The sequence below is a fragment of the Xenopus tropicalis genome, chromosome 7 (assembly GCF_000004195.4).
Source record: "Xenopus tropicalis strain Nigerian chromosome 7, UCB_Xtro_10.0, whole genome shotgun sequence".
In the NCBI taxonomy this organism is placed as follows: domain Eukaryota; kingdom Metazoa; phylum Chordata; class Amphibia; order Anura; family Pipidae; genus Xenopus; species Xenopus tropicalis.
In genome coordinates, this window is record NC_030683.2 from 113335395 (window position 1) to 113361270 (window position 25876).

The following is a 25876-nucleotide window of genomic DNA, read 5'->3' on the forward strand; positions in this document are numbered from 1 at the left end:
CTACTATAGGCACCATCTCTCCCTACTATACCTGCTATCCCACAGCCCCAGTCCCTTCCCAGAGGCTATTATCCCCCACTGCTACTATAGGCACCATCTCTCCCTACTATACCTGCTATCCCACAGCCACATTCCCTTCCCAGAGGCTATTATCCCACTGCTACTATAGGCACCATCTCTCCCTACTATACCTGCTATCCCACAGCCCCAGTCCCTTCCCAGAGGCTATTATCCCCCCACTGCTACTATAGGCACCATCTCTCCCTACTATACCTGCTATCCCACAGCCACAGTCCCTTCCCAGAGGCTATTATCCCCCCACTGCTACTATAGGCACCATCTCTCCCTACTATACCTGCTATCCCACAACCCCAGTCCCTTCCCAGAGGCTATTATCCCCCCACTGCTACTATAGGCACCATCTCTCCCTACTATACCTGCTATCCCACAGCCACATTCCCTTCCCAGAGGCTATTATCCCCCCACTGCTACTATAGGCACCATCTCTCCCTACTATACCTGCTATCCCACAGCCCCAGTCCCTTCCCAGAGGCTATTATCCCCCCACTGCTACTATAGGCACCATCTCTCCCTACTATACCTGCTATCCCACAGCCACATTCCCTTCCCAGAGGCTATTATCCCACTGCTACTATAGGCACCATCTCTCCCTACTATACCTGCTATCCCACAGCCACAGTCCCTTCCCAGAGGCTATTATCCCCCCACTGCTACTATAGGCATCGTCTCTCCCTACTATACCTGCTATCCCACAGCCACAGTCCCTTCCCAGAGGCTATTATCCCCCCACTGCTACTATAGGCACCATCTCTCCCTACTATACCTGCTATCCCACAACCCCAGTCCCTTCCCAGAGGCTATTATCCCCCCACTGCTACTATAGGCACCATCTCTCCCTACTATACCTGCTATCCCACAGCCACATTCCCTTCCCAGAGGCTATTATCCCCCCACTGCTACTATAGGCACCATCTCTCCCTACTATACCTGCTATCCCACAGCCCCAGTCCCTTCCCAGAGGCTATTATCCCCCCACTGCTACTATAGGCACCATCTCTCCCTACTATACCTGCTATCCCACAGCCCCAGTCCCTTCCCAGAGGCTATTATCCCCCCACTGCTACTATAGGCACCATCTCTCCCTACTATACCTGCTATCCCACAGCCACATTCCCTTCCCAGAGGCTATTATCCCACTGCTACTATAGGCACCATCTCTCCCTACTATACCTGCTATCCCACAGCCCCAGTCCCTTCCCAGAGGCTATTATCCCCCCACTGCTACTATAGGCACCATCTCTCCCTACTATACCTGCTATCCCACAGCCACAGTCCCTTCCCAGAGGCTATTATCCCCCCACTGCTACTATAGGCACCATCTCTCCCTACTATACCTGCTATCCCACAGCCCCAGTCCCTTCCCAGAGGCTATTATCCCCCCACTGCTACTATAGGCACCATCTCTCCCTACTATACCTGCTATCCCACAGCCCCAGTCCCTTCCCAGAGGCTATTATCCCCCCACTGCTACTATAGGCACCATCTCTCCCTACTATACCTGCTATCCCACAGCCACATTCCCTTCCCAGAGGCTATTATCCCACTGCTACTATAGGCACCATCTCTCCCTACTATACCTGCTATCCCACAGCCACAGTCCCTTGCCAGAGGCTATTATCCCCCCACTGCTACTATAGGCATCGTCTCTCCCTACTATACCTGCTATCCCACAGCCACAGTCCCTTCCCAGAGGCTATTATCCCCCCACTGCTACTATAGGCACCATCTCTCCCTACTATACCTGCTATCCCACAACCCCAGTCCCTTCCCAGAGGCTATTATCCCCCCACTGCTACTATAGGCACCATCTCTCCCTACTATACCTGCTATCCCACAGCCCCAGTCCCTTCCCAGAGGCTATTATCCCCCCACTGCTACTATAGGCACCATCTCTCCCTACTATACCTGCTATCCCACAGCCCCAGTCCCTTCCCAGAGGCTATTATCCCCCCACTGCTACTATAGGCACCATCTCTCCCTACTATACCTGCTATCCCACAGCCACATTCCCTTCCCAGAGGCTATTATCCCCCCACTGCTACTATAGGCACCATCTCTCCCTACTATACCTGCTATCCCACAGCCCCAGTCCCTTCCCAGAGGCTATTATCCCCCCACTGCTACTATAGGCACCATCTCTCCCTACTATACCTGCTATCCCACAGCCCCAGTCCCTTCCCAGAGGCTATTATCCCCCCACTGCTACTATAGGCACCATCTCTCCCTACTATACCTGCTATCCCACAGCCACATTCCCTTCCTAGAGGCTATTATCCCACTGCTACTATAGGCACCATCTCTCCCTACTATACCTGCTATCCCACAGCCCCAGTCCCTTCCCAGAGGCTATTATCCCACTGCTACTATAGGCACCATCTCTCCCTACTATACCTGCTATCCCACAGCCACACTCCCTTCCCAGAGGCTATTATCCCATTGCTACTATAGGAACCATCTCTCCCTACTACACCTGCTATCCCACAGCCACAGTCCCTTCCCAGAGGCTATTATCCCACTGCTCCTATAGGCACCATCTCTCCCTACTATACTTGTGTTGCAACACCCCTTGTGTTTGTACCAATAATATTGCACAAAGTTCTGTTATTTGGTCTTTTTTTAGCCGTTGGCGCTGATCTGTATTTTGTTTTGAGTATTCAGTCTGTATTTATGTTTGTATATGTGTGTGTGTGTATATATATATATTATATATATATATATATATACACATATATTTACATATATACATATAATATATATATATACACACACATATACCGGTTTCCATTCCTTTAGTGCAACATGCAATGATAGCAATTGTGGCTGTAAATATGACCTTTAAAAACTCTGCTGCCTTTTCTTTTTCCTTTCCCTATGTTTATTTTTCTTTCCTACTGACAAATTGACATTTGCGTAGGTGTTTTTTTCTTTCTGCCGGTTTCACAAGATCTGTTCCACGGTATAACCCCACCCTGTACTTCTGCATTGCTCTGAGGGCCAATGGGCTGCACCTTCTCTAATGTCCTGGTTTTTTTCTTTTCTAAGTTCGCCGAGGTCACCGAATTTACACTTTTTGGCGCCACTTGCTGTGGAAACCCGGGCAGACCAACTGCAATTTTTTTCAGAATAGCACTCTCTATAGCTATAACATGTTAAAATTTGATTTAGTTAAAGGTAAACAACCCCTTTAATGCCACCGGCTGGCCCAGGCTGGAGGGAATTCCAGGATTCCTCAGCATCTTGGTGTGTATTTGCACCCTATTCATCAGAGCAGCCTGGGTGGGGGCTTTAGAGCAAGGGGCATGTATAGGTGCAACTGAATGTTAATTTTTTTTTTGTTGACAATTTCATTTTTGCACATTTAAATATTCAAATTAGGGTTTTGATTAGTTTCCAGGGCCAGATCTTTTGTTGAGGATTCAAGTCAGTGGTCTAACTACTCTGTGCCAGGCCCCGCCCCCCCTCCAAAAAATCTTCAGAGGGGCTCAGTGCTGAGTAACAAACCCTATCTGGCCCCCTTCCCCTGGCCCGCATGTGTCCCCCCAGCCCTCCCACATGAATATAAAACCCTTCTCTCCTACCAGAGAGCCGGCAGGGATTTATATGCAACAATAGAGGAAGCAGACACCGTGGTCCGGGCCCCCGGCAACTGCAGGGTGTGTTACCCAGTGATTCAGGTGCACTTGTAGCATATCTGAGTGCTTATTGGTGGCAGGTTAGACTAATTGTCAGAGTAAGTAAAGAGGTAGGGGATCTTAGCAAATAGGGAAGAAAACATGAATCAAATCAACAAGTGTGTGATAAAAAAAAAAAACAATAGCCAAAAAGGGGAAAAAAAACCCAATGCAATTAATAAAACAAAGGCATCTTTCATATTTTAAAATTTTATTTTTTTAAATACTATTCTTTCTGGAGACAACATACTCCTTATACATCTCATTCAGACAGCTCCCCCCGCGCTACGTGTGGGACAGTCGCAGGGTCAGCACACCCAAGGGATCAATAAATGGCTGTAAACATGGGACAAAGAGAACACAAAGAGAATGACAGACATGTACCTAAAGACTGACACCTCAAAGGGATTCAGAGGAACACAGATCTTTCTCCTTTCCATGATTGGTTGATGGGTAAAGCCATGGTATGTTTTTGCAGTTTTACAACAATCATCCTTAAATAAGGAGCCAGACATTACCCTGAGACAAACAGCAGCAGCCAGGCTTACAGTACACAGAAGCAGAAAAATTCAAATGCTTGAGCTTGGTGGAAGACCTTTGTGGAGAAACAGGAGAAGAAGAGAAAGCAAAACTGGAAAACCTAACCTACGCCATCATATCAGTTTGAGAACACAGTATCACCCGCTGGGTTATTGCACTGAAATCACATAGGACTGTAAGGTGGGAAGGTTCTTGTGCTAAACCTGAAACCTGATGGAGTCAGTGGACTATTTTAGGTAATTCATCAGTTCAGGTCATAGATGTTTGATAAGAACATAATTAATAACATTCCCACCTAAGTGTGGAGGTGACAAGCAGCTGGAGTATAATGCAGGTGTGATACGGTGGTGTTTATAACATAGGAGAGTGATGATAAATGACAAAGTTCCTCTTGCATTGCTATTGTCCATAATTAGTGATTGTCATTGGTGATGACCAACGAGCTGTAGCATGATGTGTAAGATACGCCGATACGGAAGCATTTAGTTCCGCTCTTCAATAAGCGAGCTGGTGGGACTGCTGAGGTCACTTGGGCTGCTTGGGTTGGTGGGTGTGCTGGCATTGCTGGCATTACTGGAGTTGGTGGCGTCTATGGAACCTTTCTTGGAGCGTCTGCGCCACTCGGGGGCTGAGGCCATGGAGGTAATGGACGGCTGCTTGATGTTCTGACGGTCTTTCTCAGCTTCTTCCTCCTCGTCGTATCGTTCGTCGTCTTCTGTCTCACTGTGGTGCGGGCTGGAGTGTCGGGATAGGGATGGAGACGGAGGTACAGAGGCCGGGCGTGGGTAGCGGAATCCCTGAGCCTACAAACAGAAAAACACATGATATGATCTTATTAAGATTAATAGCTGCCATTTTATTTGAGACAAAACATCCCACAATAGTGCACACCCAATATCAATTTATCTCAGGTCTCCTTAAGATATTAATATCTTAATATCTTCAAATAAAAAAAATGAATGTAAGTTGAAAAAGTGCTTAGAATAGCACTTTTATCAACTCATCCATTTTACATTCACTTATTTCAAAGGTTTACTTATCCTTTAAGCATTCCAAATGCCCCGTAACTGTCGGTACACTGTGCCACTACATTCATACTTACAGCTGTTGGTTCATGAGGCTCGTATGTGAAGTTGTCAGGGAAGGCCTTTGCCAGAGCCATGTGTCGAGCGTACGTGTAATACTGAAAGATGAGCAAACATATAATCAATAGGTATTTTTTGACTGCACAATAAATTCTTTTCAGATCCCTTACACATTGGTTACCTACATAGAGCTTTATAGTCATGTTTAGATTGAATCTTAAAAGGGGTGGTCCACTTTTAATCTGACTATTATGTTATAGAATGGGCAATTCTTAGCAACCTTTTAATTGGTCTATAATTTTTATCTTTTATTTTTTTTTTTAATTATTTACCTTGTTTTCTGACTGTTTCCAGCTTTAAAATGGGGGGGTCACTGACCCCAGCAGCCAAACTTTGTTGCTCTGTGAGGCTCCCATTTTATTGCAATGGTTACTTTTTATTCCTTATCCTTTCTATTCAGGCCCTCTCCTATTCGAATTCCAGCCTCTCATTTACACCACTGCCCGATTGCTACTTAATTTGCACTATAGCAACCAGATAGCTGCTGAAATTCCAAACTTAAGAGTTCCTGAACAAAAAGCTAAAAATTTAAAAACCACAAATAACAAAATGAAGGCCAGTTGCAAGTTATCTTAAAAAATCCTTCTTTACATCATTCTAACAGTTCATTTCAATGTGAACAACATTTTAAAAATATTATTAGTATGCAAGAGTCTCCATAAAATATTGTGTGGGGATTCGCCACACTTATTGGGAAGCCAACGAGTTTCAGAGCAGACTTTATCTTGAATTGCTTCCCAATAATCTGCACCCCAATAAATGGGCTATAGGTTAATGAATGTTGCAGCAAAGCACCCTGACCTCACACTCACTTCTTAAAGCAATAGAAAGGAGCTTTAGGGTTCTGTACTGTGGAGCTGGTCTCAGTAAGCAACACTTACCCTCCCCAGGTACTTCCAATCTAACAAGTCTGAGAGGCGTTCTGTGCGGTTCCTCTGGATGATGCGCTGCCGCCGGGTTTGCTGAGAGAAGCTGTAGAGGAAGGATGTGAGTTGGGTGCAAGATTCGTCCACTGAGCGGAACCGTCGGTCTTGGATGTAAATACCTGTTGGGAGGGTAAAGAAGCAACATGTGTTATGGTGAGAGGAAGGACAAAAGGGCAACCCTAGCAATGCACAAGATGGTGGATACAAACCATAAGCAGTGGGGTCAGCAATGTGCTCCTCCATAAAACATCCAAATCCAGAGAGGTTGGTGGAAACACTGGGAATTCCCATGACAGTACATTCAGCTGAAATGAAACCAGGAACATTCGTTCAGGGAGAAGCCTAAGGCAGATCAGTATCCCACACTCTCCTCCCCCCACTGGGGAAGCCACGGATGGTCCTTTCCTCACCTGGTGTGTACCCCCAAGGTTCATAGTAAGAGGGGAAGACTCCCAAGTGACAACCACGTACAAATTCCTCATAATCCATGGGCAAAAGTGGGCTAGTTGAGGAAAGGAACTCTGGATGGAAAATAACCTGGAATAAAAGACAAATATAAATCCACAAGTGGTTATAGAGGAGGCAGTACTCAAACTCAAATTGCTTATAAGCACTGCTATGGTTGTATGGCAAGCTAAGAGCTCTCAAACAATTCAAGGGGAACTCCGGCTTCCAAACCAAAATTTGTTAAAGAGCCCCACAAAACACAGAACACTGTAATCTGCTCATTCAAAAAGCATAAAAATTATATTCATTTATATACTGAAATCCAGATGCAATACAGTTCACTTTCTGCATCCTTTGAAATCCTGGCAGGGGTGGAGGAATTAAAACATTGATGTTACAATTCATAACAACTTCCCCACAGCTTACAGACAGCATGCAGGAACTACATAACCCACAATGCATTGCACTGTGATGTTCCTTTCCTTATTGGCATCACGTGTGCAGGGAATTGTGGGATTGGGAGGATGCAGGCTGAAGGCAGGCCGAGGACAGGCGACTACTGTTACATTTTATTTGAGCCACAAAGTATTCAGCCAGATCAGCAGGGGAACAGGGGGCGGGGCTTAGGGAACTGTTCTAAACCATATTATTACATTAAAATCATGAATAGGTTGCATATTTTTTATGTATATTGTAAAGTTGGTTAAAATTATGTTTACTTTTCAATAAGCTAAAGTTGTTTTTGGGTGGGCAGGGAATTAACTATAGAAGAGCAGATACTGCAACTTCTGGGGGACCTGGTGGGGTAGTGGCTTAGGTCCCAGTACTCTAGGTTCCAGTAAATAGTAGTTATGTCACTGATTATCAGTTGCTGAGAGAAGGAAAGGAATAATTAGGGTATTAGGTTAGAACACCCTGGTGCATTGTGGGTTATGTAGGAGGTGTTGCTACGTGCCACTTGGAGAATGAATGGAATAATGATAGTAATGTGTGAGATTATCCTGGTGCATCATGGGAAACAATAAAACAGGAAGTGACAAGTTAACATTCAGGGCAGCTCACCCACCTTCACTCTATCAGAGCTGCTGTTAAATAGGCCGATCCTCCGGATAGTGTTCAAAATGGCGTCTGTAGAGTCATCAAGCATGTTATGGGTGCATATAGGGGGGAAGGAGTGTCTCTGTGGGGGAGACAAAGAAGGTCATTTCATCAGTTTGACTATATTTGCGCTTTGAATAACACTTGAATAACTAGAGAAAATTAAGATGATTCATAAAAATAGCACCAAACAGTATTGAATTTACCTAAAGGGTAGCTATCATGAAAGGCTTAGAAACTTGCATTATAGGAGGCTGACCACACCCCTCTTTCATAAGAAGAATTTATTTCATATGAACAGACATGAATAAAACTGCCTCCAATTAGTAGCACTATAATTATTAGGGGGGGGGGGGTAAGGCATGTAGGAAATTAGTTCCCATTACTGCTCTAGCACTTTCTTCTAGAGACTTCTTAAATGATCCCTACGGTGCCCAAACCGGCAACATTTTGGTTACACATCCTTTAGTAATAGTAAACTTTAGACCCCACACACCTGTAGGCTGCAGCTATGACCTCTAGGTGGCACTATTTGGTAGTACCTACAGGCTATGTCTTTATGTGTCCTGCATATTCTTTACCTGTGTGGCAAAAATGGCTCTCTTCAGCATTGTAAAGTCCTCCTTATCCAGCATCTTATTCATATCCGGCAAATTCCCTCTGCAATGCAAATCAATGCTTGTTATTAACGCTGAATTTAGGGCCCCCAGGGGTGCTGGAGAATTGGTGCTGCCACCCAAGGGAACAACATTACATTAATCAGAGACAACTGCAGGGTACAGGTAGGAGACTTGTTACCCATAATGCTCTGGACTTGAGGGATGTCCGGATAAAGTGTCTTTCCGTAATTTGGATCCCCATACCTTAAGTCTACTAATAAATAATTTAAACATTAATGAAACCCAATTGGATTGTTTCGCTTTCAATAATGATTAATTATATCTTAGTTGGGATCAAGTACAGGTATTGTTTTATTATTACAGAGAAAAGGGAATCATTTAACCATTAAATAAACCCAATAGGGCTGTTCTGCCCCCAATAAGGGGTAATTATATCTTAGTTGGGCTCAAGTACAGGTACTGTTTTATTATTACAGAGAAAAGGGAATCATTTAACCATGAAATAAACCCAATAGGGCTGTTCTGCCCCCAATAAGGGGTAATTATATCTTAGTTGGGATCAAGTACAAAATACTGTTTTGTAGGGATGCACCAAATCCAGGATTCAGTTCGGGATTCGGCCAAGATTTGGCCTTTTTCAGCAGGATTCAAATTCAGTTGAATCCATGCCTAACCAAATCCGAATCCTTAAAATCATGTGAAATATACACAGAAATTGAAAATATTTCACTGCGTGAAAACTAAGGTTTAAACTAAGGTCTATGGGAGATTGCCTTCCTGTAATTCAGGAAATTTCCGGATAACAGGTTTTTGGATAACAGATCCCATACCTGTATGCGTATCCCAGATGCAAAGTATTATCCCCCATAAGGGTTTATTGATGGCATACAGCAGTTGTTATACATAGGACAGTCCAACTCTTTGCAAGATGTCTGCCATTCATATTAAAGCCATATATAGAAGTGAAATTATAGAGCAGAGTAAAGGAACATTATAAATAAGATCTTTCTTTGGAACTATGAATAACGATAGCACAAGGCGGGGATTCCCAAATAATGACAGCACAGACTGGCTGGCATTTCCCAATATATTACTGCATTATCACATATATAAATAATGATGAGGATGACGACAATGACATCACTTACACTAGTAATGACTCATATAGTTTCTTTCCAAACTTTTCCTTAATCGTGTTGGCTGTATCACTGAAAAGCACAAGAAAAAAAAATAAATGAATTATGCTTATGGGTTTACTACAGAACAGGTTGCTTAGCAACAAACATCTTGTTATAAACCCAGAGGCAATAAATAAGAGTGTGACTAACAGCTCTGCTATTTGTAAGGAGCTGCTGAGTCACAGTCACATGAATGGCAAGCCTCTTTTAGCCCCTGTGGCCTAAGGACAGTTGATGTGGGGCCTCTAGTGGCCAAATATAGGCAGTGCTACTACAAGCAGTATGTAATTCAGTAGGTACCAAAAACATTGATAGCTACTTATCTATACTACATATAACTATAAATGTCACAGAGAGAAAGAGACATGGAGGCCTAGTATGAGGAAACTATACCCCCAAACTAGTTGCCCACCTGAAGATATTCTTGCACTCACCACAGCTGTTTCCGCACTGCTTGACCCTTCAAAGTTTCCACATTGAAGTTGTTGGTTCGAGCCGGCATGATGAAAAAGGCAACAATGGTTGTTTCACTGTGATTAACCTGCAGGAAACAATGGCTTCAGGTTTACAGGGGTGGTTCACCTTTTGGTTAATAAGCTTTACTATGCAACTTTTCCATTGGTCTTCATTATTTATTATTCATAGTTGTTTTATTTATTAGACTTCTCCTTCTGACTCTTTCCAGCTTTCAAATGGAGGCCACTGACCCCAGCAGCCAAAAATCTATTGCTCTGTGAAGCTACAATTTATTATTTATTTTTCTGTTAATTTCCTATTCATATAACAGTCTCTCATTCAATCCACTCCCTGGTTGCTAAGGTTATTTGAGCCCTAGCAACTAGACAGCTGCTGAAATTCCAAACTGGAAAGTTGCTGAACAAAAAGTAAAATAATTGAAAGAAAAAAAAACACAAATAATAAAAATACTGGATATGATGCATGTGTTACAGTTCTACAGTTTCCAGAATTCATCTAACAGCACAGCTGATGAAGGGATTCTGGGAGTTGTAGTTCTGGGGTCACAGGTGCTACATTCGAATCCTCTTACCCTCAGAAGGTAGTTGAGCCTGGCCAAGGCCTCCAAAAACACGTCCGCTCCTTTGTTCGAGAACTCGTAGCGGCCAGCAATGAAGAAAAACAGAGTCTTGTCCAAATTAAAATCTAGATGTCTGAAATAAAAGATCCAATTGGACAAAGTAATTGGTCTTCACTGGCCAAACTCGAAAGTAAACAAAAGCAACACATAAGACAATTGCTTTCATCTGTCTAACTAATGCGCTGAACAGATCAAAGGTAATTGCTGATTGGCTACTCTGGAATACTGCACTGGAACATATATATATATATATATATATATATATATATACCCCTAAAGCGCTGGATGCCCTTTCCATAAAGCTGCTCCCGAGATAAAGAAGTCATAAAACTCACCCTGGGGTGACATGGCCTCTGATGCTGCTGGACTAAAACATCCTGCTGGCTCGGCAAACGAAAGACCCCAGATCAGACACTTACATACTCATTAATCAAGGATAAGCCACTGCTCCCATCCCAGCATTGCCGACTATGGGAGATGTAGTTGCACAACAGCAAGAGCTTCCCTGATATATAGTATATGTGATTATGCCATATGCCAGTAAATAAGATGGGCTCACCCATAAAAATGCCCCCTGATAAACTCCTGGATGCGACCCTTGCTCTGTGCATGCAGGTTCTGAAACTCGTGCATGGCCGAAAACTTCTTTACATTCAAACCGTTTGGTGTCACAATATCTGAGAAAGAAGAAGAAGCAGAGGAATATGAGGAGAAAGAAACAATACAGAAGAAACTCACTGTTGTGCTGGTCAAGGGGAACAATTTGGGCAATCTTTAAAGGGGCTGTTCTCATTTAAATTGACTTATTACATTACCTGATATTCTGATAATAAAAATGAATTCCTATTGCAAATTTTATGTCTGTATTTTTTTAATTATTCAGTTGTTTGTTCAGAGCTATCTGGTTGCTAGGGTCTAAATTACCCTAGGAACCAAGCAGTGCTGTGAATGAGAGACTGAAATATCAATAGAAGAGGACTAAAGAAAAAAGCTAAGTAAAAAAATGCAACAATGGCATAAAACTGTAGCCTCGCAGAGGATGGAGGTCAGGGACCCCACTTTTATTTTCAGTGGGGCGTTGGTGCTTATGACAGCACAAAAGCCGCACTGAGCATTAACACCCTTCAGAATCATAAATCCCAGGGGGGTACAGAAATCCCCATGGGGAGGAACTTGTGTTATAGCTTTAGGCTGAGGGCTTAAGAGGCACAGGCTCAGCTTCTCTCCGCCTGCATGCTCCCCTCGCCTCATGTCCCCTCAGCCTTACAGGGCAAGGATCTCCTGCGTATCTTAACATGCAGCACTTTTCTAATTACATATATTATTATTATTGTTCCACCAGAGGGTTCCTGGGTACATGGGAAGTCACTGGCCCTTACCAGGCTTGCGCTTCAGCAGATGTTCAGCTTCTATGGCAGTGATTTGAGACACAGTAGTAAAGACGTGACTGCACTGTACAGCAGCTCGTTCCATACAGTATCGGTGATAGATCTGGCGGTCTCCAGCTTCTTTATCTACATTAAACTGCCAAGAAAATCAGTTCAGCATATAATCAGAAAAAAAGGGAAACATCTAAATTACGGAGCTCATTAGAGGCTCAATCCCCTATTGGCTGCCCTCATACATATACATGCCAGTCACCACCAGTGTCTTAATATTTCCTACTCTACCCATTCAAATCCCTCACTCTCAGCATTGCCCTTTGTACACCACAACTGCATTTATATATATATATTTTAAATACATTTTATATAGACAGATGGAGCCATATTTGTTTTGACATCACATGACTCAAACTACATCACAGCACTTAGTTAACCAGAATAAGGTGTGATAGTATACTGAACCTGATTTACATGGATGGACATGATGAGCCATCAGAGCCCAAATCTTTAATATTAGTAATTCCTATGGGGCCCTCTTAGGTTAAAGGAACTGGTTGCACTCATAGCCCCTCATATAGGCACAGGTCTGAACTGAGATTCAAAATAAGCACTGGAATTTCAAGTACACAGAGGCCCAAACAGCCCCCACCTGCCCAATAAATAGTGACTGTCTATGATATCTTACAGCAGCCCCTCTGGCATTTGCCTGAATCCACAGATTGCCAGTCTGGGCCTGTATAGTCAGAACAACTGGACTTTATCAACAGCAACAGAATAATTTTACCCATAAACCTTGTTCTCATCACCGTTACTCGCCTGAGTATTGATATAAGCGGTACTGTTAGTAAATGGTGCTCACCGACTGCAGGTTGTTGTAAAAGTCTACATTTCCAGCGCACAGGTATCTCCCCAGGAGGGTGGCATGTGTAGTGAATATGGTAGCCACGGGGAGCTTCCGTATCCGGCATAAACACAGGCCTACACCAGCAAGCCACTCGTGGAAATGGGCAATGATAAAGGGCTTCTCCTCACATTGGGCTGAAAACTGTCACAGTAGGACACAGAGTAGGGAAAGGAACAAAAGGAGAAATAAAAATAAGAAAATCCAACATTGCAATGTAAAACATTTATTATAAATGATTGCTTGTGCATATACAGAGAACAACTGAATATATATGTATGTATGTATGTATGTATGAATATCTTTATTTATAAAGTGCTACTTATGTACGCAGCGCTGTACAGTAGAATACATTAATATAAACAGGGGTATTAAAATAGATAAATACAAAGTATTACAATAAGCACAAATAAATGCGAGATACAGTTGCAATAAGTTAAGAGTCAAAGACACAAGAGGATGGAGGTCCCTGCCCCGTAGAGCTTACAATCTATATGGGAGGGTAACTTACAGACACGAATAGGCAATATAAGTGCTGTAGGTCACAGTGGGTGACATTACAATATAAGTGAATAATGTGCCCCCTACTGGAAGTTAGAATGAGTTCTATGACCATATAAAGGTACAAGGCCGAAGGCTAAAAGCTTTTATACAGGCCATGGAACTCTGTGGTGACTTATAATATCCTCATATTTTACAAGAGGGGGTATTTTTTTTTTTATTGACTATACTACACAAGTTTCAGTGAGTCATGTGAAATTACATCACCGTTTATAACTGATGACAATCACTAAGCACTGTACATACATACATTTATATGTGTATGAATGAAGGGTGATAGCCCTACAGTGAGAACCAACCAGTAGTTTTTTTGCTGTACTACCACCATTAATGTGGGTATGGTCTTAAAAATTCTTGTGATAACATGGGTGTGGTTTGAAGTGGGTGTGGTTTAAAAAAAGGAGAGTGTCACCATGTAGGCCAGAAATTCCTGCCCTCGGTACCACAGAAGTTGGACAGCACTGCTCTATACCATACTCTGACTTGTACTGGTAACTGTGACAGGCACTTCAGGAGCCACCTGATTTTAAAGGAAAGTGCTTATCACTAGGGATGAGGGGGTTGGTGATTTCTTAGGCAACTTTGGACCCCTAGCTGGGGCTCCTCTTGCTGAAAAACCCTGGGGCATATTTCAGTGAGAGCCACCATCTTCACTGAGCTTGCAGGGATCCCTTTCATCTGTCATAGAAGTCCAGTTCCAGTTGGAGGAAACAATATTCTTTTTGAAAAAAAAAATAAAAAAAATTGCTCCCTACTGTACTAGGCTGCCCGTACCGGGATGGAGCTCCCAGTGTGGGCAGCCATGTTGTGATGTAGCGAGCTAGGTGAATCCATACATCATACACATGCAAATAATGAGCGAGCAAGGAATCTCTATCAGTGTGCCAGCACCAGAGATTCTATCCACCATATGTAATAAAAGGCACTAAGTTTGCCCAAGAGCAGTAACCTATAGCAACCAATAAGATGTTTGTTTTTAAACAGGTGACCAGTAGATGCTACTGCTATTTGGTTACTATGGGTTACTGCTCCTGGGCAAACGTAGTGCCTTTTATTAAATAATCCCATATGTTTCCTGTTTACACGTAACTGTAGTGGCCGCCATGGACAAGATGGTGGATAGTTAAAGCAATGCACTGTGCACATCTGACAGGGCTTTGGATATCCACTAGATGGCAATATGTGGAAAGCTGGCACTGAATAGGCCTATAGCGGCTCTGGAATCTCTCATTTCTTCTGTTATTTAACAAAGATACAAGTCATGTTTATTATAGTTAACCCTTTGCAGCCTGGGAATTTATACTTCTAAGCAAGCTATTTCCATTGCTGTCAACATGTTACTGATCAGGCCTTACCTCTCCGAGGAACCAGGCTGTGAGAAACCCAAAGAGGACGGCGTCGTTGGCTTCCCTGTCGTACCATGGAATTCCAATGTCGCAGCTGTCCCAGAGTTCAGTCTTCCATCGGTCAAGGTTCCAAGCGGTGGCTGCAATGTCAATCAAGATGACATACGGGCTCCCTTCTATCAGCCAGCGGCCAAAGTATACCTGCCAGAAAGGAGAGGGAAAATACAAATACAATTTTGAGTCTTATCCTCATGTGTAACAAAAGGCAACAAGTTTGCCCCGGGAGTAGTAACCCATAGCAACCAATAAGATGTTTGCTTAAAAAAAAAAAGTGACCAGCAAATGCTGCCTGCTGATTGGCTGTTATGGGTTTCTGCTCCTGGACAAACATAGGGGTGTATTTATTAACACTGGAGACAAACCTCATCAGTGATGTTGCCCTTAGCAACCAGATATTTGCAGGTGACAGTTCAAATCTAAGAGCTGATTGGTTGCTATGGGCAACATCACTGATGATGTTTGTCTCCAATGTTAATAAATACACCCCTCTGAGATGTATTACATAACACCCTGAAGCCATCATTTGTGCATTTTAAAGGGGTGGTTTACCTAAGTAAACTTTTACTATATTATAGAAAGGCCAATTCTAAGCAACATTTCAATTAGTCTTCATCATTTGTTTTTCAAAGTTTTTGAACTATTTGCCTTCTTCTTTGTAGTTTTCCATTGGGGGTCACTGAACCTACAGTTTAATTGTTGTTATATTATTTTATATTCAGGTCCTCTTCTATTCATTTATCAGTCTTTCATTCAAATGACACCCCGGTTGCTAAGGTAATTTGGATCATAGCAACCAAATTGCTGCTGGAGAGCTGCTGAACAAAAACTGAAATAACTAAAAACAACAAATGAAGACCTATTGCAAATTGTCTCAGTATGTTACTCTCTACAACATACTAAATGTTAACTCAAAGGTGAACATCCCCTTTTAACCTATCACTACATAGAAATGTTCTTTTCCGGATTGATTTATTGTGCAAGTGTCAGTAGAGCAAGGTAACAGCTTCCAACCTCATTGCTAAAAGATAGGTGTCAATATCTAAATCCCTGCTCTGCTGACTGACTTATTCATGATAACCTAGGGAAAGCTTAATACATATCATCTAGATAGTGAATCCAGTTTTTCCCTTTGCTTCTGGGATATACTGTATTTATAATAAAGGCTACAGCAGTCATAGGGAGTCTAAGTGGTTAAACTTTGGCCTGGCTTAGGAAGGTATTGATTAAAGAGGAAGCGCTGTGCCCTTTATGGACTACATACAGAAGCACAAAAATCTATTTTTCAGAACAGATCAGAGTGTAAAGCAGCTTAGGAAATTGCTTCAGCCACAGAGTGACGACACATGATACCAGTTATGCTAAATCCCACCTAGCCAGTCACAAGGGCAGTGCAAAAGTGCCCATGTATCAATTCACTTCCTATAGCCACCTTGTTTAAATGCCACTATCTTGTATGTCAGTGAGCTGAACAAGATCTGCTGTATACTGACAGCTGTACTTCCGCTGTCCTATCTGATTGCTCCAAGCTTGCCGAGAGAATAACGTGCGCCGGTATGGAAATACAGCTTATAGTATTTATAAGAATGAGTCATCTTCCATTTACTTTGCCTAAACAAAGATATAAAGGCAAAGCTTAATGTGTGCCATCATATCTTTCTATATATTTGATTAAATTGATACTGTGATCCCATAATTAATTTATTTTTATAATGCATTTTTTTTTTTTTTTACATACTGGACTCAAATCCGCAGCTTAATAGGAAACGAAATAGAGGCCAATTGTGGCCCGCCAGGAGAGGATACCATCTACAGGCCAATATATCTGTCCAATCCCCAGGCTTTTTTTCCCTGATCAAAAGCCTCAAATTAACCCTACCATCCCTACTGCTGGCAATAGTATTCACACTAAAACCCAGTCCATATGAACAAGGCAATACTACTGCTACTACTACTAATATTACTGCTGCTACTACTACTAGTAATTCGTGGCTCGTATTTTGCCGGCATAACAAATGGGAAACTAAGCCCACTGTGATATATTTTCTAGCAGCACCTTTAGGACTGCAGTAACCTTGACTATAACCTCCATATCCCTACTACAGGTATGGGATCCATTATCTGGAAACCATTATCCAGAAAGATCAGAATTACAGAAAAGCCATTTCCCATCGATCCGATTTTATTTAAGTAATTCACTTTTTTTTTTTTTTTTTTTAAATGATTTTCTTTTTCTGTAATAATAAAACAGTAGCTTGTACATGATCCCAACTAAGATATAATTAATCCTTATTATAGGCAAAACAACCCTATTGGTATTATTTAATATTTAAACGATTTTTTAGTAGACTAAGGTGCCCATACACCATAAGATCCGCTCGCTTGGCGATGTCGCCAAGCGAGCGGATCTTCACCCGATATCCCCACCTACGGGTGGGCGATATCGGGTAGGAAGACTGCCCCATAAGCTCAAATGTAATCCGATCGTTTGGCCCCAGGGCCAAACGATCGGATTACATTTGAGCTTATGGGGCAGTCGGTTCGGGGACTGCATCAACGAGCCGATGCGGTCCCTGATCCGACCGGATTTTCTAACCTGGCCGATCGAGATCTGGCCAATTTCAGGCCAGATATCGGTCGGCCAGGCAGCTCTGTTCTGCCCATACACGGGCCGATTAGCTGCCGAATCGGTCCAAGGGACCGATATCGGCAGCTATAGTCGGCCCGTGTATGGGCACCTTTAAGGTATGAAGACCCAAATTACAGAAAGACACGATATCTGGGAAACCCCAGGTCCCGAGCATTCTGGATAACAAGGTCCATTACCTGTACTTAAATCTGTCTCCACAAGATCTGAATACTTTGAAAAGGTAAGAGAGGCCTTACAATATATAAGCTGAGTAGGGGTTATAGTATTCCCATTGATATTATTATATTGCTGACCTATTCCCAACAGGGCGGCTCAATGACAAGTCCTGACCGCCAAATGGTCACCTTGTCACTTCTACAGCTATAAGGGCACTTGTACCCCCCCCCAGCACTCAAATGATATGTTCCTCTGTTGGAATCTGAGGGCTTATTCAAACCTACTCCAGAACTGGCAAGTTGACCTTTTCCGTGGATTGTAACCGAATCCCTGCATAACACAGGGTCGCTGCGGAGGGAGCGCTAAATTTAGCCCCCGAGCATGTGCTTGTGAGGTCAGAGACAGTCCGGCAAAGAAGTGCATGAGTGAGAGGACAAATCTGAGACAAGGCAGGATATGTGGTATTAGAATCAAAGCTTAATAAACAAAAGAAAATGTTTTGTTCATTTGCGAGGAATTAGAGGGGAGCACTAAGAATGTTTGTGTAAACCTTTGAACTGCTATTAAATTCTCCCTCCTTGGTGAGGGAAGGGAACAAGTGTCATTGTGCAGAGATTGTGTGACATGAGGATTCCGGTATCTTACACTCAGTGTGGCCTGCCCTTGGGCTTTACATAAGTAACATTTGTACTAGTTAAAACTTAACCAATGATGAACTCCATAGCTTTAGTTATGTAATGCTGACTCATGAAAGTAAACTGCTCAGATTTTTTTAACATTTTTTTGCAGATAGGGCTGCCAACCACAGGAAGTAGTAAAGTAGCACAAGAGACCCTCTTCTGTGCCAAAGCAGCACCCCAGCACTGGGGACCCTCTCGTGTGCCAGAGTGGCACAACATTACAGACCTAATCTTTCCGTCACTTCCACCATGAACTATTGATTTGAGGTTGTTTTGCACCAATGCAAGATATGCACAAGGTAAAACTGGGCAAACTGTCCTGCATATCTGTTCCTAGGCAGAAAAAAGAACACTGCTATTGCTATGGATGGTCTAGTCCAGTGATCCCCAACCAGTGGCTCGGGGGCAACATGTCGCTCACCACCACCTCTGATGTTTCTCCCAGTGGCCTCAAAGTAGGTGCCCATTTTTACATTTATGGCTTGGAGGCAAGTTTTGGAAGCACAAAACACCGTTTTACTCCACGCAGAGCCTCCTGTAGGTCAGAAGTCCCCATGGGGCTACCAAACAGCCAATCACAGCACTTATTTGGCATCCCCGAAGAACTGTTTCCATGCTTGTGTGGCTCCCCAACATCTGAATGTTGCTCACAAGTAAAAGGTTGGGGATCCCTGGTCTAGTCCCTCAAACATAAATATTTAAATGCAAAGCAAAGCAGACAAATATCCAGCGGATACACATACTAAGTTTCACCACGAGAGGATCCTGCTTACCTTGCATCCCTTTGCATTCATGGAGTCCAGGGCACGTTTGATGGCAGGATGAGTTGGCTCAATCAGCTCCACTTGAGTGCGCACATTATTTTCAAAGTAGGGACCAATCAGAAAGTAGTTTTCTCCCCATTCGTCAGTGGTGACCTTCGCCTTTGTCTGAATTACTGTATAAATGCCCCCCACTAGCAGAGAAATAGAAGAAAAAGCCATATTAGAGGACATGTTAAATAGTCCCAATCCATGGGCCTCTTATAGTTTTGTATTAAAAGCAAAGTGCATTAAGATGTCATATACAAAGGTGTTACAGCCAGTAAGCTCAGTATGCCTATTAACGTGAATGAGGTGCTAGAGACAAAGTGCAAGGAAATGCTTTACTCCTGCCATTGGCCAGGCATAAAATACAAAGCTCCTTTTGAGCAATACCCCTGTGAGTACAACATTTCTGTGCTCCAAAACGGTGTGCAATTGAAGGTGCAAATAGACATCCATGCCCAGCCTATGTATTGACAATGACAATATGGTCGCCCTTGAACTTTCTCATTGGGGAAGAGCTGTCACGTATAGTGCGGCTGGCAAGCTCATGTGGCACTGCTGATCAAGATCAAGGCTTGGAGCTTTGGTCTTTACATGGCGTGCCACCGCGTTTCAATATATCACAAACTCATTGCAGCACTGCTTGTATACAGTTTTATTGAGCTTTTGTGGTCACAGTCGGGAATGACAGCAGCAGTCAGACAGCACCATTTACTGACCTGGTACCTATTTGTAGCTGCAGACAAACACTGTAGCAGGTGCTGCCCAGCAAGGTCACAGTGGGTCATTGTGCAGCCTGCAATGCAGCAGGGGCTATTTGAAACAGACAAATCATATAACAGTTGCCAGGCAACAGTCACCATGGGTCATTCTTCCTCCTCCAATGCTGCTATAAGGGGCTATTTGAAGTAGACAAACAATGTAGTGGGTTCAAGGAAGAAAGGTCACTGGGGGTCATTCTAGCGCCTCCAATGCATCTTGAGAGGGGGCTATTTGAAGCAGAGAAGATAACAAGTTGCCTTATCCTTTCCATTTTTGCTCAAGGAGAGCCAGAAGTTATTTTATCTATGCATTCCTCCCCTGGAATTTCTAAGCACAAACCAGGGACAATATTGGTCATTGGATAACATTTTGCATAAAGCTTGGACAGTCTTGGCAGTTTTTGCCTTTATTCACTCACAGAGGGTGTGCGGTGTGGCTCAGTGGGCTGTACTAAGCCTGGCTGCATGGAAACATAAGGTTGTGAATGGTTCCCGGAAACCAGACCAGAATATCTCTGCATAGAGCTGTGGTACATGCCCCATACAAACTCTTAGCCCTGTGTGATAAGGAGTTAGATGCACAATTAGCTGAGATAGTGGGGAAATAATATCTTTTCACGGGCATGATTATTGGTTTACATCTAGAGGCAATGTTAATCCAATGTGCTTGAGTCTCGGCCAAGAACATCTCATGAGTACAAGAAAATCTATCAGCTCGGTGTCAGTTGTAGGGCAGCGGTCACTTCGAGAAGGACAACAAGGTGTATATCATAGGCCAGAGCCGTCCAACCGGAGTCTCCATGGACTTCACTATATAAAATCATTATTTTAATTGAATGTGGCTCTCCAACATGCTGTGTAAGATATAACCGGCATACTACATGTAGTAAGTTGGACAGCACTGTCATAGGTGTATGTATTCAAAGAGGCAATAGGAATTCTCTGTACTGTGAGAAGGTGTCAAGTCATGGAAAAAAGGAAATGATTTCAGTCAACAAACTTAACCATTTCCCATTGACTCTAAATAGCAAGTGGGGGGGGGGGGGGTGCTAGAAATTTGCCAACCCCAGGTCTGGACTGGGATTCAGAATAGGCCCTGGCATTTAAAGTACACAGAGGCCCAAACAGCCCCCCACAAGCCCCCCCAGAGGCCCAAACAGCCCCCCACAAGCCAATCGTGACTGTCTATGGCATCTTAGAGCAGCCCCTCTGGCATTTGCCTGAATCCACAGATTGCCAGTCTGGGCCTGCATTACACTAAATATTACAAACTATTCTCTACTTTCTAAAGTCTGCCGAATTCTCATCTTCAAACCGACTGCTGGGAAAAGGGGCATTAGAGATAAATAAAGAAATTGCATCTTCACAGACCCCCTACCATATAAACCAGGTATGGACTGGGCTTCAAAATAGGCCCTGGCATTACAAGTACACAGAGGCCCAAACAGCCCCCACTAGCCCAATAAATAGTGACTTTCTATGGTATCTTACAGCAGCCCCTCTGGCATTTGCCTGAATACACAGATTGCCAGTCTGGGCCTGATATAAATACCATTAAGAGTCTGGGGTACAGTGGATCCACCCCTTAAAGGGAACACAGCAAGGATGCATCAGCAGTGGTGCTCAGTCCTGCTAGCACTACTCCCTAATAGCCCGTACGTGCAAGGCCATGCATTCTGGTGTGCAGCTTAAGGGCTCCTGAGCCACCTGACTACGCAATTAATGGAATTAGCTCTCCACCAATTGCAATCAGCTTGCGAGCACATCATTACTTATATCCTGGGGGCTCAACTGCTGTCACTGAGCTATCAGTACAACTCTCTGTTCCTACCTTTATTTGTGAAGTTAAGCAATATAATCTCGCACTACAATAACAAAATTCATCTTTAAAGAGACATGTAGTTACAGCTGCAGAAAATGAACACAAGTTGGGGGTAGAGCAGCATGCTCTGGGCACGTGCGTGGCTCAGGATGAATACACCTATTGATGCACACTGAGGCTGTTCATGTTACAGCTTACAAATACTGCCCTATCGCAGTGCCTCGACTCGGCAGTGCCAAAAAGGTACATTATGAATGGTCAGGCCCGGCCCTCGAGTGGGTACTAGCTAAAGGATTGGCACGATACCAAAGGGGAAGCCACATCTCTAGCCTACTAAGCCACAATGAGCAGCATTACTAACAAGAGGAAATAGATGTTGCTGCACAGTTAGGAGCTAGGCCTCATGTAAACTCATACAGTAACAGCCAGCAATCAGTATTCACAATGAGAATAACAGTCTGTGCTTCTTATACAGAGTTGCGTTTTGTTATACACAGACACTAGGGGAAGCAGATGAAGTGGAAGGATAATATATTACAGCGGGCATTCCTAGAATAGTTGCCTAAATAAGAGAGAAATCCAAGCAAAAAGCAGGACAGGTGGCAACTCTATTTATATACCTTGAATAAACATTACCCTTTGGTGAAACAGGAAAGGGTTTATATGCTCAACCCCCCCACGTGGCATGGAGTTCTAGGGACATTACATTAAACTAAGAAGTGGTGGCCCTTCAGCTGCTGCTTAACAGCTGCCTTTCTGTGCGATGCTGGAATATAGTTCAGACTCGAATATGATGTATTGCTTTATAGACGCAGGAAGGAAACCAGGGCAACTGGCCATGCATACACCAATGGGATGTGTCTGTATTAGCAATGTTTATACCAATGTGCTGCCTCAGTATTAGCTATGCTTATACCTATGGGGTGTCTGAGCATTAGTTATGCACATACCACTACCAAGTCTCAGTATTATCTTATATTATATATTATATTATGCTTATATCTATGTGGTCTCTAGTATTAGCCATGCATACACCAATAGGCTCCCCAGTATTAGCCATGCATACACCATTGGGCTCCCCAGTATTAGCTATGCATACACCATTGGGCTCCCCAGTATTAGCCATGCATACACCATTGGGCTCCCCAGTATTAGCCATGCATACACCAATGGGCTCCCCAGTATTAGCCATGCATACACCAATGGGCTCCCCAGTATTAGCCATGCATACACCAATGGGCTCCCCAGTATTAGCCATGCATACACCATTGGGCTCCCCAGTATTAGCCATGCATACACCAATGGGCTCCCCAGTATTAGCCATGCATACACCAATGGGCTCCCCAGTATTAGCCATGCATACACCAATGGGCTCCCCAGTATTCGCTATGCATACACCATTGCGCTCCCCAGTATTAGCTATGCATACACCATTGGGCTCCCCAGTATTCGCTATGCATACACCATTGGGCTCCCCAGTATTAGCTATGCATACACCATTGGGCTCCCCAGTATTAGCTATGCATACACCATTGGGCTCCCCAGTATTTGCTATGCATACACCGATAAGCTCCCCAGTATTTGCTATGCATTCACCAAGGGGATCTCTCAGTATAAGTACATAGAAAATATAAAGTAAAATATATTAATAGTACAGGCACCCAAAATGAACAGGAACTGGGCTTTGACTTGCCGCAATGTAATGATTATGAATAATACAGACAAGCATGGAAGTGCAAGCTGGTGTGGGGGAGGCCTTGCCAAACACATCTGCACAATAAGCCATTCGGAAGTTTTGTAATAAAATACCCCAAACCTGCAATTTAAAGAGACAAGTTACATTTCTGAGCCATTTCACAATGTACCAGAGCAAGGCCGCCACAGCTCCTTTGGCAACCACTCTGCCCCTGATGGAAGCCACTTACCCATAAAATGACCACTAACCTTTGTTGGCCACTTCCCAGGCAACCTCAAACAGGATGGAATTTTCCAGATCCAGGTCATCATCCCAGTCCTCCAGGCCGGTGAGAGAGGTGACTGACAGGCTGCGAGCTAAAGGCATCTTGCCCAATGGGAGCTCAGGCTACAGGAGGTCCAAGAGGGAGGTTGTGGCCCTTGTTGGCCCCGGAGTGTTTACTATTAGAAGAGAGAAGACTGGATTAGTGCACAGATCCTCACCTGTTGGCTCTGAAGGTGTAGTATGACTATAACACTCACAGCCAGATTACTGTGAATTGTAGCTCAAGCACAGCTGCACTGCAGGGACATGGGTTATTTAGGGTTGGAATACCCCACAATATAGTAGAAACCAGTGAGGTGATATGCAAAGGAACAGTGTGTGTGTGTCCCAGTGCTGCAGTGCGGTGCCCTTGAACTGTCACCCTATGCGGCCCTCCTGCTGACCTGCTGTGGGACAAGGAGGAATCCCGGCTCCAGCTGATCAGCTCGGCTCAGGACCCCCTGCAGCATTGACAGCAAGGAGAACCGCGTTACCAGCCAACCCCAGATACAAGGGGGTATGTCTACAGGGGGCGTGCTTCTGCGCAAACCCCGCCCCCTTCCCCTTCTTGTCAGCTTGTGGCAGAACAGCTGTTCGACTGCCGGGCCCCCTCACGCTGTCAGCCAATGAGGACGACGGAAATGTCGCATAGATTGTGAAAATGAACATTGTAACGCTGAAATCAATCCCTATCCCTTCCCAAACGTTAATTTTCTGATACCGCCTCCAATTGGCTGCTGCAGACGCTGCTCAATAGTATCTACAATTTGATAGGAGAAACGGCAAATAAAGATTGGGCGTGTTTAAGTGACGACCCCTGGGAGGTAGGCACGGCTGCTGGTTGGCTGCTGGGGGTGGCACTCAGTGGGGAGAGACAGGTGGGAGGGAAACGTGGGCTACGTGCGGAATTAACATGGTGTTGGGCAATGTATCCATTTGGGATTGGGGAGGTGAATCGGTTCGTTTAGCTGAGAGGGGTCTGTTGTTCGCTAGCGCCACCCCTGGGGCAGGTAACTGCTGAGCTACTAATGGGGGGGGCAATGGGTCATCAGAGTCTTTTCTCAAATGGTACATACAGTTATAAGGGATGTATTATAAAATGTAACATTAATAAGTGTAAGGTATATCCAGCCTGCAGCCGCCCAGCTCTTGTTAAACTGCAGCTCCCTACATCATGCTCACAGCAAGTTGTAGTTCAGCCACAGCTGCAGGGGCTCAGGTTGCATAACCCTGATTGGTCTTAGTCACATCCTTTTTCCTGGCACAGGCCAAGCCAAGGTGATGTTTGGGAGGGCACTGCTAACATGACAGGTAAGCCTGGGGAAAGGGACTGTAGTATTAGTAACACTGAGCAATGTCTCCCCAGCACTGCCCTTATGCCAGCACTGGAGTCTGCGTGACACTCATCCTGGGCAATTTAGTGATGTTCCCTTGGAACCGGAGGCATAACAAGAGGTAGTTGAAACCCTGGGGCAATATATGGCCCATTTGCCCCCTCACTGACCCAGTGACTTCAGTTCTTCTAAAGCAGTGATCCCCAACCAGTGGCTCAGGGGTAACATGTTGCCCCCCAACCCCTTGGATGTTGCTCTCAGTGCCCCCAAACCAGGGAGTTATTTTTGAATTCCTGACTTGGGGGCAAGTTTTGGTTGAATAAAAACAAGATTTCCTACCAAATAAAGCCCCTGTAAGCTGATAGTGTGCATAGAGGCCCCTAATAGCCAATCACAGCCCTTGTTTGGCTCCTCCATGAACTTTTATGGTGCTTGTGTTGCTCTCCAAGTCTTTTTACAAAGGTTGGAGACCCCTGTTCTAAAGCACCCACTAAAAAAAAACTATGCTGTATGGGGCAGGGACCTCCTTCCTACTGTGCCTCATGTGTATTTATACTTATTCATTTATATTTAATAAAATACGTCTCCTCCATAAGTGTATTTTTTTACATCATAA

General features: G+C 43.9%; 1 protein-coding gene across 2 annotated transcripts; it reads right to left on the reverse strand.

The window, feature by feature from the left end:
* Positions 1-3946: 3946 nt before the first annotated feature.
* Positions 3947-24531, reverse strand: gys1 (glycogen synthase 1). 2 transcript variants are annotated; one of them, XM_002939232.5, is made up of 17 exons: positions 24331-24531; positions 23872-24063; positions 19312-19493; positions 15005-15196; positions 13047-13232; positions 12182-12326; positions 11362-11479; positions 10755-10875; positions 10141-10247; positions 9677-9736; positions 8490-8568; positions 7877-7990; positions 6774-6900; positions 6573-6668; positions 6319-6482; positions 5395-5475; positions 3947-5095 (listed from the first exon to the last, which is right to left on the reverse strand). In XM_002939232.5, the coding sequence occupies exons 2-17, from the start codon at positions 23987-23989 to the stop codon at positions 4775-4777; spliced, it is 2211 nt and encodes a 736-aa protein (XP_002939278.3). In that variant the 5' UTR covers positions 23990-24063; positions 24331-24531; the 3' UTR covers positions 3947-4774. The 2 variants fall into 2 exon arrangements, with proteins under 2 accessions (XP_002939278.3, XP_012822946.2); XM_012967492.3 differs by lacking the exon at positions 24331-24531 and adding an exon at positions 24145-24242.
* Positions 24532-25876: the final 1345 nt, after the last annotated feature.

What these genes read in the sequence shown, in the direction of transcription:
- gys1 (XM_002939232.5), bottom strand. Translation starts at nt 23,989, where the DNA reads ATGCCTTTAGCTCGCAGCCTGTCAGTCACCTCTCTCACCGGCCTGGAG. An exon ending in TCTGCTGAAGCGCAAGCCTG is followed by an intron (nt 11,480 to 12,181) that starts GTAAGGGCCAGT and finishes CTTCTTTCTCAG; the next exon opens with ATATTGTGACACCAAACGGT. An exon ending in AGCCTCATGAACCAACAGCT is followed by an intron (nt 5,096 to 5,394) that starts GTAAGTATGAAT and finishes TTCTGTTTGTAG; the next exon opens with GCTCAGGGATTCCGCTACCC.